General features: G+C 43.3%; 2 protein-coding genes across 4 annotated transcripts; both read left to right on the top strand.

Moving 5' to 3' along the window:
- LOC8062406 (ubiquitin carboxyl-terminal hydrolase 2) lies at window positions 640-7,298 on the top strand. 3 transcript variants are annotated; one of them, XR_002454700.1, is made up of 6 exons: window positions 1,202-1,454; window positions 1,997-2,816; window positions 3,326-4,105; window positions 4,664-5,072; window positions 6,430-6,525; window positions 6,608-6,646. XR_002454700.1 is itself a non-coding variant. In XM_021464405.1 (5 exons), exons 2-5 carry the CDS (start codon window positions 2,006-2,008, stop codon window positions 6,894-6,896), a joined length of 2,289 nt encoding a protein of 762 aa, XP_021320080.1. In that variant the 5' UTR covers window positions 640-884; window positions 1,997-2,005; the 3' UTR covers window positions 6,897-7,298. The 3 variants fall into 3 exon arrangements, 2 of the variants coding, with proteins under 2 accessions (XP_021320080.1, XP_002444710.1); XM_021464405.1 differs by lacking the exons at window positions 1,202-1,454; window positions 6,430-6,525 and adding an exon at window positions 640-884 and having other exon boundaries at window positions 6,608-7,298; XM_002444665.2 differs by lacking the exon at window positions 6,430-6,525 and having other exon boundaries at window positions 1,208-1,454; window positions 6,608-7,298.
- Window positions 10,654-11,970, top strand: LOC8060963 (ubiquitin carboxyl-terminal hydrolase 2). Its single transcript, XM_021465732.1, has one exon. It carries the CDS (start codon window positions 10,654-10,656, stop codon window positions 11,968-11,970), a length of 1,317 nt encoding a protein of 438 aa, XP_021321407.1.

The raw sequence follows: 14,167 nt of genomic DNA on the forward strand, positions 1-14,167 counted from the left end.
ATTATTTTATAATATTATCAATGATATATAAATATTTAATTAATTTTACTATTTTTATACTTTAGTTTAAACCTAATACATTTGTTGGTGTAAATTATTTTAACACTTTAATTTATTTTTTTGTTGATGTAAATTATTTTATATAATTTATATTTTTATGATAAATATTAGATAAATAATGCTTGATTAATTGACACATGTTGGATTCATGACAGCTTATAGAATAGGTTAGATCATATTTGGATAAGGATGATACCGCTTGCCAAGTTTAGTGACCTGCAGTGATCACCTTTAAAGTTTATGGACTGGAATGACACCACCGGCCAAGTTTAGAGACATGTGGTAATTAACTTGAAAGTTCAGGGATCTAGATGACACCATCTGCCAAATTTAGGGACTCACAAATATCATTTTAGAAGTTTAGTGACCTAGATAACACCATCGGCTAATTTACGGACCCACAAATATCACTTTAGAAATTTAGGCACCTACATGACACTACCGGGGCCAAGTTTAGGGACGGGCGGTGAAGTTGAGCGACCGACGGTGAATTTTGCTCTTTTACCTCCGGATTGAGTCAAAAACCGGCAGAAAAAAAAATCGTGTACCGAAAAATAAAACGACATGTATCGGGCAGTCCTCTGCTCGGTCGAGTCTCATCTCCGAACCCAACCCGTTGACGAGCATAGGGGAGATACCATCTATGGCGCTGGGGAGCGAATCCACGAAGACGGTGAGCGAATCCGCGGTGACGGCGAGCAGATCCGCGGCCGTGGCCACCGCATCCATGGCGACGGCACCCACGAAGACCGACAGTTCCGCCGAGTGCTGATGAGGAGTAGTAGTCGCCGCGGCAGAACCTGCAGCTTCTCGTGCCTCATGAGGTGAGTGCCTGTGAGTCTGTTACGGAGTTGAAATCGTCGTTTCTTTGCGTTCAAAAATCGCGATCAATCGTCAGTGTGGATTCCAGTTATTTTCAGTTCGTCCACCGTAATGTGACGATGCTTTGCTCTGCTGAAAGTTTACCTGTGTTCACCCAAACAAACATTTTCCAGGCTTGTAAAATTTCATTTCCATTCCCAAGTATTTTCTTGTGCACAACAAATTACACCTATACTGTATTTACAGATGTATAAACTTTCAAAGCAACCAAACAGATCTCCAACATGATTATCCCGTGCATTTGTATAGGTCGTGTGATGCACTCGCGGCCCGGCCCATCTTGGCAAGCCAGCTGGGGTCCACCCCCCCTGTCCGTACGGCCCACCACCTTCTCAACCAACGCGCTCAACCCCGCGGCCCACCGTCTCCCCAACAAAACCCCCACCGTCCCAGCGAAAACAAACCAGCGCCAAATCTTTTGCTCCTCTGCCGCCCTCCCTCTCCAAACCCCCTCTCCTTCTCGGCGTCGCCGCAGACGGGTCGACCCCGAGCTCCGTTGCCGTCGTCTTCCGGTAAGCTTCCCCCCACGGCCTTCCTTCTCCGGTTCCGTTGTTGGTCTCTCGGTCTATTGGTCTTTTGCTGGTTCGGATCCCTGAATCCGTGGTCGCTGTTGTTGGTCCCCCGCGAGAATGGTTTCAGTTTGGTGCGTCTTCTCGATCGATTTCGTCGTTTCCCCCCCATCTGGTTTCCGCCTCTGAAATCTCTCGGTTCGATCCTATGGCCCGTTATTGATCCTCGCCACTCGAACGAATGCGGCTTCGGTTGTTGTAGGTCGAATTCCTTTTCTCTGGTTCTCCGCCCTGTTCCTCTATTGGTTTGTTGGTTTATTATCCCTGGCCCGTACGGTTCCTGTCAGCGGTTGTGATCCTCACCGACGTGCTCGATTTCCCGTCGTCTTCTTGGGGTCGTCTCGATTCTCATATTTTCCTGCTCCTCAATTTGGCCTTCAATTTTCGGTTAATTTTCTCGTTTCGGTTCGTTTTCTGTTTTGTTGGGTGGTTTGGGGTTTAATGGGTTCATGCCACTCTAATTTGTTGTGGTTTGTGTGCTCCAGGCAAGCGCGATGGGGAAGACGCCTCCGAAGAAGGAGGCGGAGGGAAGCCCCCGGAATAAAGCTCGGCGGGTGGATGACGCGGCTCCGACTACGGGTTCTGTGGCGTCGGCACCGAGTCCGACGGGGAAGACGCCGCCGAAGGCGGAGGAGGCGGAGGGAAGTCCGCGGAAGAAAGCTCCGCGGCTGGACGACGCGGCTCTGGCTACGGCTCCTGGGGCGTCGGAGCGGAAACCGACGGGGAAGTCGCCGCCGAAGGGTGTGGCGGAGGGAAGCCCGCCGAAGAGATCTCGAAGCCCGCGGAATAAATCTCCGCGGCGGCAGGACAAATGGCCCGCAGCGGCACTGCCTCTGCTTACGGTTCCTGAGTCGTCGGAGCTGATCGTGGAAGCAGCGGGGCGGGCCAGCGATGAGAAGCGGTGCAAGTGCAATCACGTCATCACTGACAGTGCTATCGAGAAATTGATTGCATCGCTCAGGTCCAAGGACGCATGGACTTGCTATGGTTGTTGGCACGAATTCAAGAAGGGGATCATCAGAATCAGGCCCGAGAAGAGCGATCTCTTGATCTGCGTGACATGCTACGACCATCTCTGCTGCGGGGTTGGGTCAATTGCTTACCCGTTTGGGCACTCTCGAGCACACGCCCTGAAGAAGAAGCACTGGTTTGCTGTTCTGTACTGTGATCCAGAAAGAGGATACTGCTTCAAGTGTAACACTGAGGTGCCAATGCCGGTCAAATTTGGGGATGGTGACGAGGTTGGTCTTCAAGAGATCCGCAATATTGTCAGTCGAAAGTTACTGGCTGCCCCACCATCTGTTGGTAAGCTTTCCCCCGACAATGCTCTTTGTTGGTCCCATGGCTTTGCTTCTTGAATCCCTGGCGCCGTTCTTGACCTAGCGCCCGGGTTTCATCTTTTCTGATTTTTTTCCCCTTTCTATGGTTGTTTGCCGCTGATTTTGCTAGGCCCAATCACTGTCTGCACTGTAGACAATGATACAGTACACCCTTTACTTTTTAGGAGGTAATAACTCAAATAAATCTGAGCCATTGATTCTTTAATTTCTTTTTTAATTAGTTAATGAATTAACCAGCCTAGAAAAGAAAAAAAAAACGTTGCCAAATCCTTAAATGAAGGCTCACAGTTACTTGTTACTTGGGTGTACCATAGCAAAACCCCTGCACTGTTCTTGGTAGTGGTTCTGTAATGTTAATAATTGCTGAAGTTTTCGATGTTTCGTCTTCTTGGTTATTACTCCCACCTCCCCCACCCCCACCCCCACAAGAAATCCCTTACCTATTTGGCTTTCTTGGATGATCTGCATTCTTAGGTCAAACTGAGGCGGTCAATCCAAAGAAGGTGGAAATGACGGGCAAAGTTCAGGCAGAAAGCCATCCATCTGGGTTTGGTGTGGATCTTGCAGACAAATGGCCTAGCTATGGATCCAGATCATCTGATTCGCAAGGCTATGCTATCAGAGGGATACCAAATCGAGGAAACACATGCTACATGAGTGCAGTATTGCAGTGCCTATTTGTGCTTGGTAAGCTGCGAGAAAGGATGTTAGCATTGGATCGTCCAAAAAGTCGCCTTGTCAAGGTACTCAAGGAGCTTTTTCTGGAGGCAAGTGCTGCAGGAGACTTGCTGAACCCAAATGAAGTTTTGGAATGTGTAAGCAAGGACTGTGCGCCACGATTCAGAGTTGGGGCTATGGAAGACAGCCACGAATTGCTTATGGCCTTGCGCGACCTTTGGAACCAAGGTGAGGTGAATGATAACTGGCAAAGTCATGCCCCTACAGCAATGGATTCCATTTTTAGGTTTAAGATGCTTCAGACACTATCCTGCAAAAAATGTGGTTATTCGTCTCCGACATCCGTTGATTTATGGGACCTGAAATTGGATTTCCCATCAAAGTGGCATCCAACTAAAAGTGCTGCATCACAACAAACAAGCGAGAGCCCCAGATCTCGAAAGAGGGAGATTGCTGGTCAATTATTTCCAGCAGATGTGCAGAGAAACTTGGAAAAGATGCAAATAGTTTCTGGTTATTCTCATGTTATTGGTTCAGAGGTGACTTTGGAGGAAACACAAAAGCCTTTGGAAGTTGGTGAGTTTATGATTGCTCCTGTACTTATTAAAATGCCTTGACTGGAGATGTCGGAGGTACTCTAGAGTCCTAGGTCATTCCACATTTGTGGATTGAAAATGCTGGAACTACGGAACACTGTGAAACTGGAATTCTTATTGGTTATCTTGCTCAACATAAGAAAAACGTTTCATTTTTTGGAATATGTATCCTACACTTGCTAAGAGGAGAAAATTGTTTGAAGGCCCTTTGCACACATGGACAAAGAAAAATTTCAGGAAAACCGTTGGGATCTGTATACAAAAGTGTGCAGGATCTTTCAGAAGTGCTAACTCGGCAATGTTGTTTGTATTGTAGTAGATAAGACTGCCACTGGAATAAATAGCTTGAGACATTGAGTCCTTGTCGTTGCATAGTAAATTGTTGCTCCACTTAATCTTGTGCGGGGATTCTCGAAAAGAAAACTACTTCGAATTTGGAGGATAAAGATCTAAAAGAGATGTAGAGGATGCCAGTTGCTGGTTGCATGATGTTGATACTGCAGATAAAATTAAATATTTTATATGCTTGGTTCTGCAGATTCTACTCAAGCGCAACATATCAGTCAAAGCAAGGATGTTGTACAGAGTCGTTTGCAGATTCAGGAGGGCAAGTCTGTTGATTCACGGACAGAAGATTCAATGTCAATTGAAGAATTCCTAATGCTGTTTTCTGAAGAAGACCAGATAGTATGGAAGTGTACTAATTGTGCCAAGGATCATGAGGAGCCAAGTGCCAGTCAAAGTAAAAGTGGTGAGCAGATAGTGGGAAGCGGCAATGAAGATGATGTTGGAGATACTAATAAGATTCTTCGTTTTACCATGCTTCCACCTGTGTTAACTCTCCACCTTAATAGAACTTCTCACCTTGAGGGAGCTAATGGGATCAAAATAACTCGCCATGTGAGATTTATGGAATACCTTGATGTAAAGCCATTCATGGACCCCAGGTACCGATAGTTCCTCCTAGTAATACCTTGTACATCTTTGCAGTTCTAACTTCTAACAAGTTTCTAATTGCGTAAGCCTTTTTGTTTAGTTCATTCCTACAAGCTTTAACAATACACGGTCTTCTCTAACAAAGACTTAAGAACACATGGCATTGTTGTTGAATGATTTTTTTTACCCGTACTTCAATGTTCTCATTTGTGATCATGTGGGCTTTTTTAACCATATACTTATTAGATTTTCAAATTTGAGTATGTTAATTTCCTGGAAATTTGGATAATTTCCTTATTTGTGTGTAGGTAATTAGGATGATTCTACTCATATTTATCTCTGCAGGTTAACCTGATTCAGATTAAAGAAATTATGAACAGAACAACCAAACCAATTGTTTACTTCCTTTGGAAGCATGTGTATTTAGCACTGCATAATGAGTGATAAAAGAAGATAAAATCTTTCAAGTAATTTATTATATTCACTAAAGAACTGTAACATGATAATAGTAAAATGAATATCTTGTCATCTGAGCATGGAGAAAAGGGACAAGTTTTATATGTAGAAAAAAAACTGCAGCAGTAAAGAAAGGTTTGAGAAGGGGGGGGGGGGGGGGGAACTCCATAAAATAACCATATGAAAGTTACCAGCATCTTGTCAGATTCAAAATGCATTGCCCTTTCATAAACGATGGGAATGGGACACTGGGTCATATGGTACTCCCAGTCCCAGGACATACTATTTTGAAGTCGGGACTATGTGAATTTTGACAAAATCTGTATTATTTTTAATTAGGGCGAAAGGAAATGAGATGTCAATGGCTCAAAGCAAATAATCCAACTAGGTTTTTAAATTAGTTGTGATTCCAGTTTGGGAAGCAACTGAATTAAGTATATTTTCTACAGTCCTTTTTCCTGAGGATACACAAGAGCCGTGGATCTTTGTAGTTCTTTTCTACATACGGTCTAATATTGATCAGAACCTTGTTCCATCTACATCAAATAATCTTGTCTTTGGTTGGAAAATGCTTCAGTGAATCAGTTGTAGTTGAGTTTGTTTGCGACAGAACTGATCACATTTGAATAGAATTGAACACACAGGTCATCTGCTACAAACCCAATTTATTGGCGCACTGTATTGCTTACTTCACTGTAAAATAGAATTATCATATCTGAGAGCTCAGTATCTATTTGCATCTAGGTGCACTTTAAATGCCTTTTTCTTTGTTTAATTGTTGCATGTTAGCTGTGGTTCTGACTTCTGGTATTGTTATTTCAAATATAAATGGATATTTTTTTAAAAAAAGGTAAATGTGTATGGCCTTTTAATAGTCCTAAAGCCTTTATTTGTTGAAATCTTCATTGTTAGATGATGGATCACTTGAGAAGGGGTCGTGGGTGTTTATCTGATAGAGGATTCTTGTTGATAATGTTCAGTTAATGATGATACACGACCAACAAAAAGGCATGGCATTATTTTTAAAAGGTTGTATTAGTTTATAACCATACATTTGGACCAATTCTGTTATGTTTTCTCCAATATTCAGCTTTGTCGACAAAGGAAGGACCCTCTATCGTCTAGCTGGTGTTGTACAGCACATTGACATTGGCAACGGCAAGAGATCCTTGAAGTCAGGACACTACATTGCGTACGTTAGAGCAAGAAGGCTTGGACATCAGCAAGAGGGTAGCAGCTGTTCTTCCTCATGGTTTTGTGCAGACGACAGTGATATCAAACAAGTCACTCTTGAAGAAGTTCTCAACTGTGAGGCCTATATTCTTTTCTATGAGAGGATGGAAGGCGAAGACATTTCTGGCATAAGACGTCAGAACTAAAGAATGCAGTAATAGAACAAGCAGATGAGTGAGATAAGCAAACCTTCTCTTGACCGCAAGGATCCAGTCAGTCAATGTTCATAGTAAAACAGGCTCTTGACCAAGCCCATTTTTGTTGCTGGGCTTCAAACTTACTGTAACTTTGTGCCAAATCGGAGTTTTTTTTTTTCTTTCCGATCTTCTCAACTCAGCTGATCTGCTCTTTCCATTGCTTTGCCTTTTAGGATGAAACTGTGAATAGAATAGTGGTGAGATTGGTAAATCAGTGATACGGGCTTTGTAAAGGTTCTGTTGGATGCTGTTGTTACATGATAATGGTTTGCATTGCCTTGTGGAGATATGGACATATTTCTCTTGATGTTGGAGTTTTCCCTGAAATCGAAAACAGCACATAGTTTGTTCTTTCCTCTTGATTTTTTTGGGTCTTGGTTTCAGTGTTAATGTTTGATTATTGGAGATTCATGCTGGAGGTGATCCTCCTAAATTGGAATATGCTCTACATGCGATTTCTCATTGTCTGGGAGTAATCACAATAGCTTAATTTTCTGCCTGACATATGCTAGTATTATCAAAAGCAAAATTATCGAGACATTGGTACACTCAGAGAGAAGTTTGCACATCCTTCGGATGGGGCCAGTGAAGGCTGCCCTGTGGCCCCTGTAGGAAGTCATGATTACCCCTGTAGGTGGTTGTGTTTTTTTCTGTGGCAACCTAATGAAAGATGTTACAACTACATTGCCGTTGACAAGTGTGATGGTACTATGTAAACTGTAGAGCATTGAGCAGAGACGTGCACGGTCTAGTGCAGCCAGAACCGTAGTGAGGACATGGGGTGAATTTTGTGCAGCGGCGCCCACGAGCGATAATGTTTTGAGGGCTGTGGGTCGGTCGGAGACTCGCTAGTCACAACTTTGCTTTATCGCCGATGCCAATGTTGCTGGCGGAGTAGCACCTCTCCTCTCTTTTTCTGTGTGCGAACACACCAGGCGATGCGGCGTGCTCGATGCTCGAACACCAGACAAATAGGACAGGCTACGCTACGACCGCACGACACTTTTTCAGCCAGTGTCCGCGGCGCTTGGATGGTTCGCTTCACTGACAGTCAGGCGTTGTTGAGCTCCAGCAGTGCACCAAAGCTATTCAGACGTGGAGGTCGACGATGTGTCCTCGCGCAGCCACATGATGAGAATAGCCTTTTATTATATATAGGCGTGCATTACATATGAAAATTATTCTGACCTGTTCGTTGCCAGTTTGAGTTGTGTGTAGAGGATGTTTCATCATTTCTTTTGTTCGTTCCTCGGAACCTTGCTAGCTCGCACTTGGATTATTGCAAACAAATGTTTGGCATATCAACAAGAATTCTAATACCCATTTGCCAAAAAAAATCCCATCTAATCCCCATTGGAGGATGCATGGGAGAGCATTACTACATGATATTTTATCCGTGTTGGTTCCAAAACCTCGTCAAAGAGATGAATGGGTGGTGAATTAGGCCTTAGGCCTTGTTTGTATGTTGTCGGATTTACTTCTATCTATGTGTGTTGATGTGGATTGGGGTGAATCCGACTACATCCAAACAAGCACCTCGATCCACATGTGTTGGAGTGGATTGAGTTGGAATTTACTTTAAGTTCCACTCCAACCCACCCCAACACATGTGGATTGATGCGAAACCGACTACATCCAAACAAGGCCTTAAGGAGATTTTTTTCCACTGTCACTGAAGCTCAAGTTAGGTCTTCACCTTGACACAGGTACTCATATTTAATGATGTCATTATTTTTAGTGATAATCAACATGCCTGTTTAATGATGTCATTATTTTTAGTGATAATCAACATGCCTGTTGATAATAGCATTGCACGTGATATGCGGCTTCGTATTATTGTCTTCTCACTATAAATCAAAAATTCCTGCATAAGAACCTACTCTTGGATTATTGTCACCAAATATTTGGGTTGTCAACGAGAATTGTACTATTACTCATTGTAAAATGAGAGAGTGAACTAGAGGCACCCACAATAACACAAATCCTGAATTAGCTTGAGTGCTATAATTTTTCTTAAGTGCCATAATAAAACCGCAAAGAAAAGTGTAGTTTCATTGACTATGCTTCTAAACCTCTAAAATAACATATATTTTTTTAGAATTGAAGTAAACCGTCAAGGAATATGGATTTTTTCTTGGTGGGTTCCAAGCACCTACAAAAGAAAAAATTACTCATTCTCTTCCGTGTACATATAAACAATCAAGGAAAATGACTATTTTATTCAAGTGAACCACCAAGGGACGTGGCCAACCAATGTGCTTTCTTTCTATGTGGATACAAGCTTCCAACATGGAAACATTCGTGTGCTTTCTTTCTATGTGGAATACAAGCTTCCAACATAGAAACATCCGTCTCTCTCACGGAAACACTCCCTATATATATATTTTTCTAAACTCAAGACTCCCTATATTTGTCACACATTTGTATGGGTTATTATGTGTGTACCTAATTCCCAACATGAACTTTCCGTGCATTTTTCTACGTCGTGTGATGGCGGATCGGGCCATATTGGCTAATGGCAAAGCCAGCGCGGGTCCATGTCCATCCCCCAGCCTTGTCCGCACGGCCCACGGCCCACGGCCTTCTCAACTAACCAGCCCAACTCCGCGGCCCACCGTCTCTCCCCACAAAATCCCCACCGCCGCCCCTAGCGAAACCAAACCAGCGCGAAATCATTTGCTCCTCTGCCGCCCTCCCTCTCAAACCAAACCCCCTCTCCCTCTCGGCCTCGCCGCGGACCGGTCGACCCCGAGCACCGTTGCCGTCGTCTTCCGGTAAGCTTCCACCCCACGACCTTCCTTACTTCCTTCTCCGGTTATGTTGTTTGTCGCTCAGTCGATTGGTGTTTTGCTGGTTCGGATCTCCGAATCTGTGGTCGCTGTTGTTGATTCCCGCCCAGAATGGTTTCTGTTTGGCGCGTCTTCTCTATCGATTTCATAGTTTCCCCCTTCTGGTTCTCCGCCTTTGAAATCTTTCGGTTCGATTCCATGGCGCGTTGGTTATTGATCCTCGCCATTCGAACGAATGCGGCTTCGGGTTGTTCTAGGTCGAATTCTTCTTCTCTGGTTCTTCGCCCTTTCACACAGAGTTAGAGACCGTTGAGGGATGTGCAGGGTTGGGACTTGGAGGTTCTCGTCTCATCTGCACAGCCACACGAGCCGGGTCCCGGTCGGAAGAATTGGGCTGTTGTAGGTGCTCATTTGACCAAATGGGTCTGTAGAAGGCCCGGTATCAGCCTAGTTGTAAATCTCCGACAGCAACCACACCAGCAGGAAATCCCTCTCCAAAACCCCCTCCTGGCGTCGTTGCGGCCCCTAGATCCCAGCCCCGGCATTCTCGCCGCGTTCCCGGTTTCCTTTTCTTCTTCGCCCGTTTCCTTTTCTTCCTCAAACGCTTGTTGATCTCGTGTTTTTCACATGGGGTTTTCTTCTCCGCTTTACCTTTTGGTCCAATCCCTAGCCGGCTAGCCCGTAGGCTTCTTCTTAATCGTCACCACTAGCCAGAACCTCTACGATCTTGGTTCTTCTTCTTGCCCCGGCACGCTCCCCATAGTTTTGGTGCTTGAATTCGCGACGCCGTCTTGATCATAGTCGATTCGTAGGGTTCCTGTAGGCTTGCTTTGTGGTTTTGGGGTTAATAATGGAATCCATCGTTTATGCGACTCCCTTCTTACTTGTGATCCTTTGTTTCCTTTGAGGCCAACGTGATGGGTGACATGAGGCTGAGACCATGGGAGGCGGATGAGAGCTCGCGGTCGCGGGATTCCAAAGCTCTGCGGCTGGACTTGTTGGCTACAACGGCAACGGTGTTGGGCTCTCGTCGGGAGGACTGCCCCGAGCTGACCGACAACCACCACGACGATTGGTGTTGCGATCATGTCCCCACAGACAGCGCTCACAAGGATATTCTAAGCTTGTCCTTGCTATCCGACGACGCGGGGATATGCAAGGATTGCTCGCGCGAGGAGGGGGCCAGTGGCCAGCCCAAGTATCACCGTATCCTGGTGTGCCTAGAGTGCGGTCGGCATTCCTGCGGGGATTTGAGGAGCTACCTCCCATACGGCCACGCTCGGGATCACGCCAGGCAGGAGCAGCACTGGGTCGCCGCGCTCTTCGACGATCCACAGACTGGATTATGCTTCAAGTGCGAGTGTGAAAGGCCTGTTTATCCAGAGCCAGACGACGAGTTGGGGATGATCTTTAACGAAATAAAGGCAGATGGCAGTGGCCATGCGTTTGGATTCAACATGCCATGTGATCTCGCCACTGAGTTGCTTAATCTCAGAGACGCATGGCAATGGCATGCGGCTGAGCTCATATCGGCGAATGCGCAAGAGCAAGGCTATGCTATCAAAGGGATGCCGAACTGTGGGAACACATGCTACATGAATGCAATGGTGCAGTGCCTCCTCGCGCTCGACAAGCTACGTGCAAGGATGTTGGGACCGGATCCTCCGCCGGGTGACATTGGGATGGCTCTGAGAGAGCTTTTTGTGGAGGTAAGCACTATTGATTCTGCAGGAGGCCTACTGAACCCAGATAAGCTCTTGAGAATTGTGCGCTTATATGCTAGCAAGTACGAAGGCTACAAGATGCATGATAGCTACGAACTGCTTGAGTCCTTGCGCAATGCCTTGCAGGACGAGGAAAATGGAATTGAGACTCCTTGCAGGGAAAGAGGAGGCGATCCAACAGTTGTTGATTCGATTTTCAGGGGTGAACTGTTCGAGAGACGGTCGTGCTTATATTGTCAGTCTGCTTCAACTTTCCATGGATATTTCTGGGATCTCTCACTATCGCTGCCATCAAAGGAGAATCTAAGCAAGAGTCTCAAGTCTCAACAAAAGAAGACTGCTACTGAATTACTTTCAGTAAACATGAGTAACTTGGGAAAGATCAATGCGAAAAGTGGTGATTCCCATCTTCTTGTTTCAGAATTGAATGATTTGGTTGTGGACAAAACATCAGACCATATGGAAGTTGGTGAGTTTCTTTGTACTCCTACACTTATAAAAAATTCCTAAACACGGGTAATGGGGTGTGTCCTAGACCAAGCCCACTGGCAAAACTAGAACTTTTGATCAAGGGGTCTAGTTAATATGATAGTTACCTTTCAAATGTATAAATACATACAACAAGTGTATGTCTCAATAACTTTTCAATATTTTTACATTTATATTTAGTACTCATAGTGAAAAACATAATATTATCATAAAGAATGGTGAAATAATTTTTTATTATACAATCGAATTTTTTATAGGTATTAACATTTTTCGCTGTGTTTGGGGAGGTGGGTTATGGCCCCTGCTAGCCCCTGATTCTGCCACTGACCACGCCATTATCGAGGAACCAAAATTGTAGAAAATAGTAGAACACTTAAACACTATGGTTGTATTTGTTATCTATTTTAATCAACCTATAAAAGTGTTACTTTTCTAAGTGGGTCTCCTACACTTGCTAAATGGAGAAAATTGTTAAGGACTCTTTACACTTGCTAAATGCAAAAGATTGCTAACATATAAAATTGATTAGAATGTTCAACATTCAACATATTAACTTGACAATGTTCATTCAAAAAATATATTAACCTAGCAAGGTTTTTTGTTCTAGTGTATAGGAGTTAAAAATTCCACTAGACTATAGCCTTCTCTTCATGTATCCATTTTTCGCTAGAAGACGTTGCTTAAATTAATTAGCGGATTCTAATAAATAAAGCTGCTTTGAAAGTGGAGGGTAATAAAGATACTAAAAATTGTGTAGAAGATGATAATTACTTATTGCATGATACTTTATTATGGTTAATTTTTTGTTTAAAATAATGACATGAGTTCTGCCAATCTATCTATTGATAGAGAAGAGCATTGCCATCATTAAAATTAAGTATTATATTCTCATTTATGCAGATTATGCTAAAGAGCAACATACCTGGCAAAGCAAGGATGTTATTGTACATGATCCTTTGTGCACCGAGGAGCCACTATATTCTGCTGGTTTTGTTCCTCATAGCATCTTTGATGCTAAAGTTGAGCAAATGATTCACATGACAATAGATTCCCCATATCGAGAAGATATAGGTCAACCTCCACCTATTGCCCTACTAAAACATGATTCATGGATGACGTCATGCAGCTATGTAGATCATAATGGCAAGGGAATAGGGGATAGCAATTGTATACTAACAATTGAGGATTGTCTATCACTGTTTTTTAAAGAAGAGGTGATAGAACGGAGTTGTGATTGTTCCAAGGTACCTATGGATCCAAGTACTAATCAAAGCAGGAAGGTTAAGCAGATAGAGGTAGGTACCAATGATGGGGTAGCAACTGATAGAGGCCATACTGAACAGTCATACATGACAACATGCCCAAATAGGCAATCTAGTGAACTGAACAGTTTGTTTGTAGAATGCAAATCTTCCTATTACAGACAACAAGATGGTTATGATGGAGAGAGTGAAATTATACAAATGGCAGATACAAATACTATTGGAGCAAATTCAAGGATGAGTTGTGGTCATAAAGAAATTGAATATCAGGATGGTGTTCAAGAAGTTGCATGTTGTTTCCTTTCAAATGAGAAACAAGCCAACCTATTGACAATCCAACACAATCATAATCTCATCCCACCAAATCAAGACTTGAGGAAGCAAGTAGGGTTGGATCTTAGCGCAAATATGTTAGGAGACAACCAATATGAACAGAAAGAAAGGAGTGGACGTGCTATTCAAAAGCCTCATATTATGAAGTTGCCACCTGTATTAACCCTTCATCTTAAGAGGTACATCAAGAATGGCAATGAGTACCATAAAAATGAAGCCCATGTGATGTTTAAGGAGGTTCTTGACGTTGGACGATTCATGGATTCTAGGTACTTAGTTCTTCACATAACTAAATAATATTTCTAGGACGATTCATTGCTGCAATAGAATGTACATATGTCATTGTTGCTACTGGTAAGTACTCTTTTTTACTAGGACCAAAATAGTTTTCAACTCATTGTGGTTCAAGTTTGAGAATGAATTTAAACTGAGTTTAAGTATCTTTTTTCCTATTATATGATTGACCAGAACCCTCTATATTTAACTTCTTATTACAGTCTTGTTCTAGAATAAAAATTGTTAGTGATTTATTTAATTTAGACTATTTTAGTGAATTAATTTCAATAGATTTCCTTGTATAATAGAATTATCATATATGAAAATATGAATATAATGGACAAACT

This window comes from Sorghum bicolor, chromosome 7 (genome assembly GCF_000003195.3).
Source record: "Sorghum bicolor cultivar BTx623 chromosome 7, Sorghum_bicolor_NCBIv3, whole genome shotgun sequence".
NCBI classification, from domain to species: Eukaryota; Viridiplantae; Streptophyta; class Magnoliopsida; order Poales; family Poaceae; genus Sorghum; species Sorghum bicolor.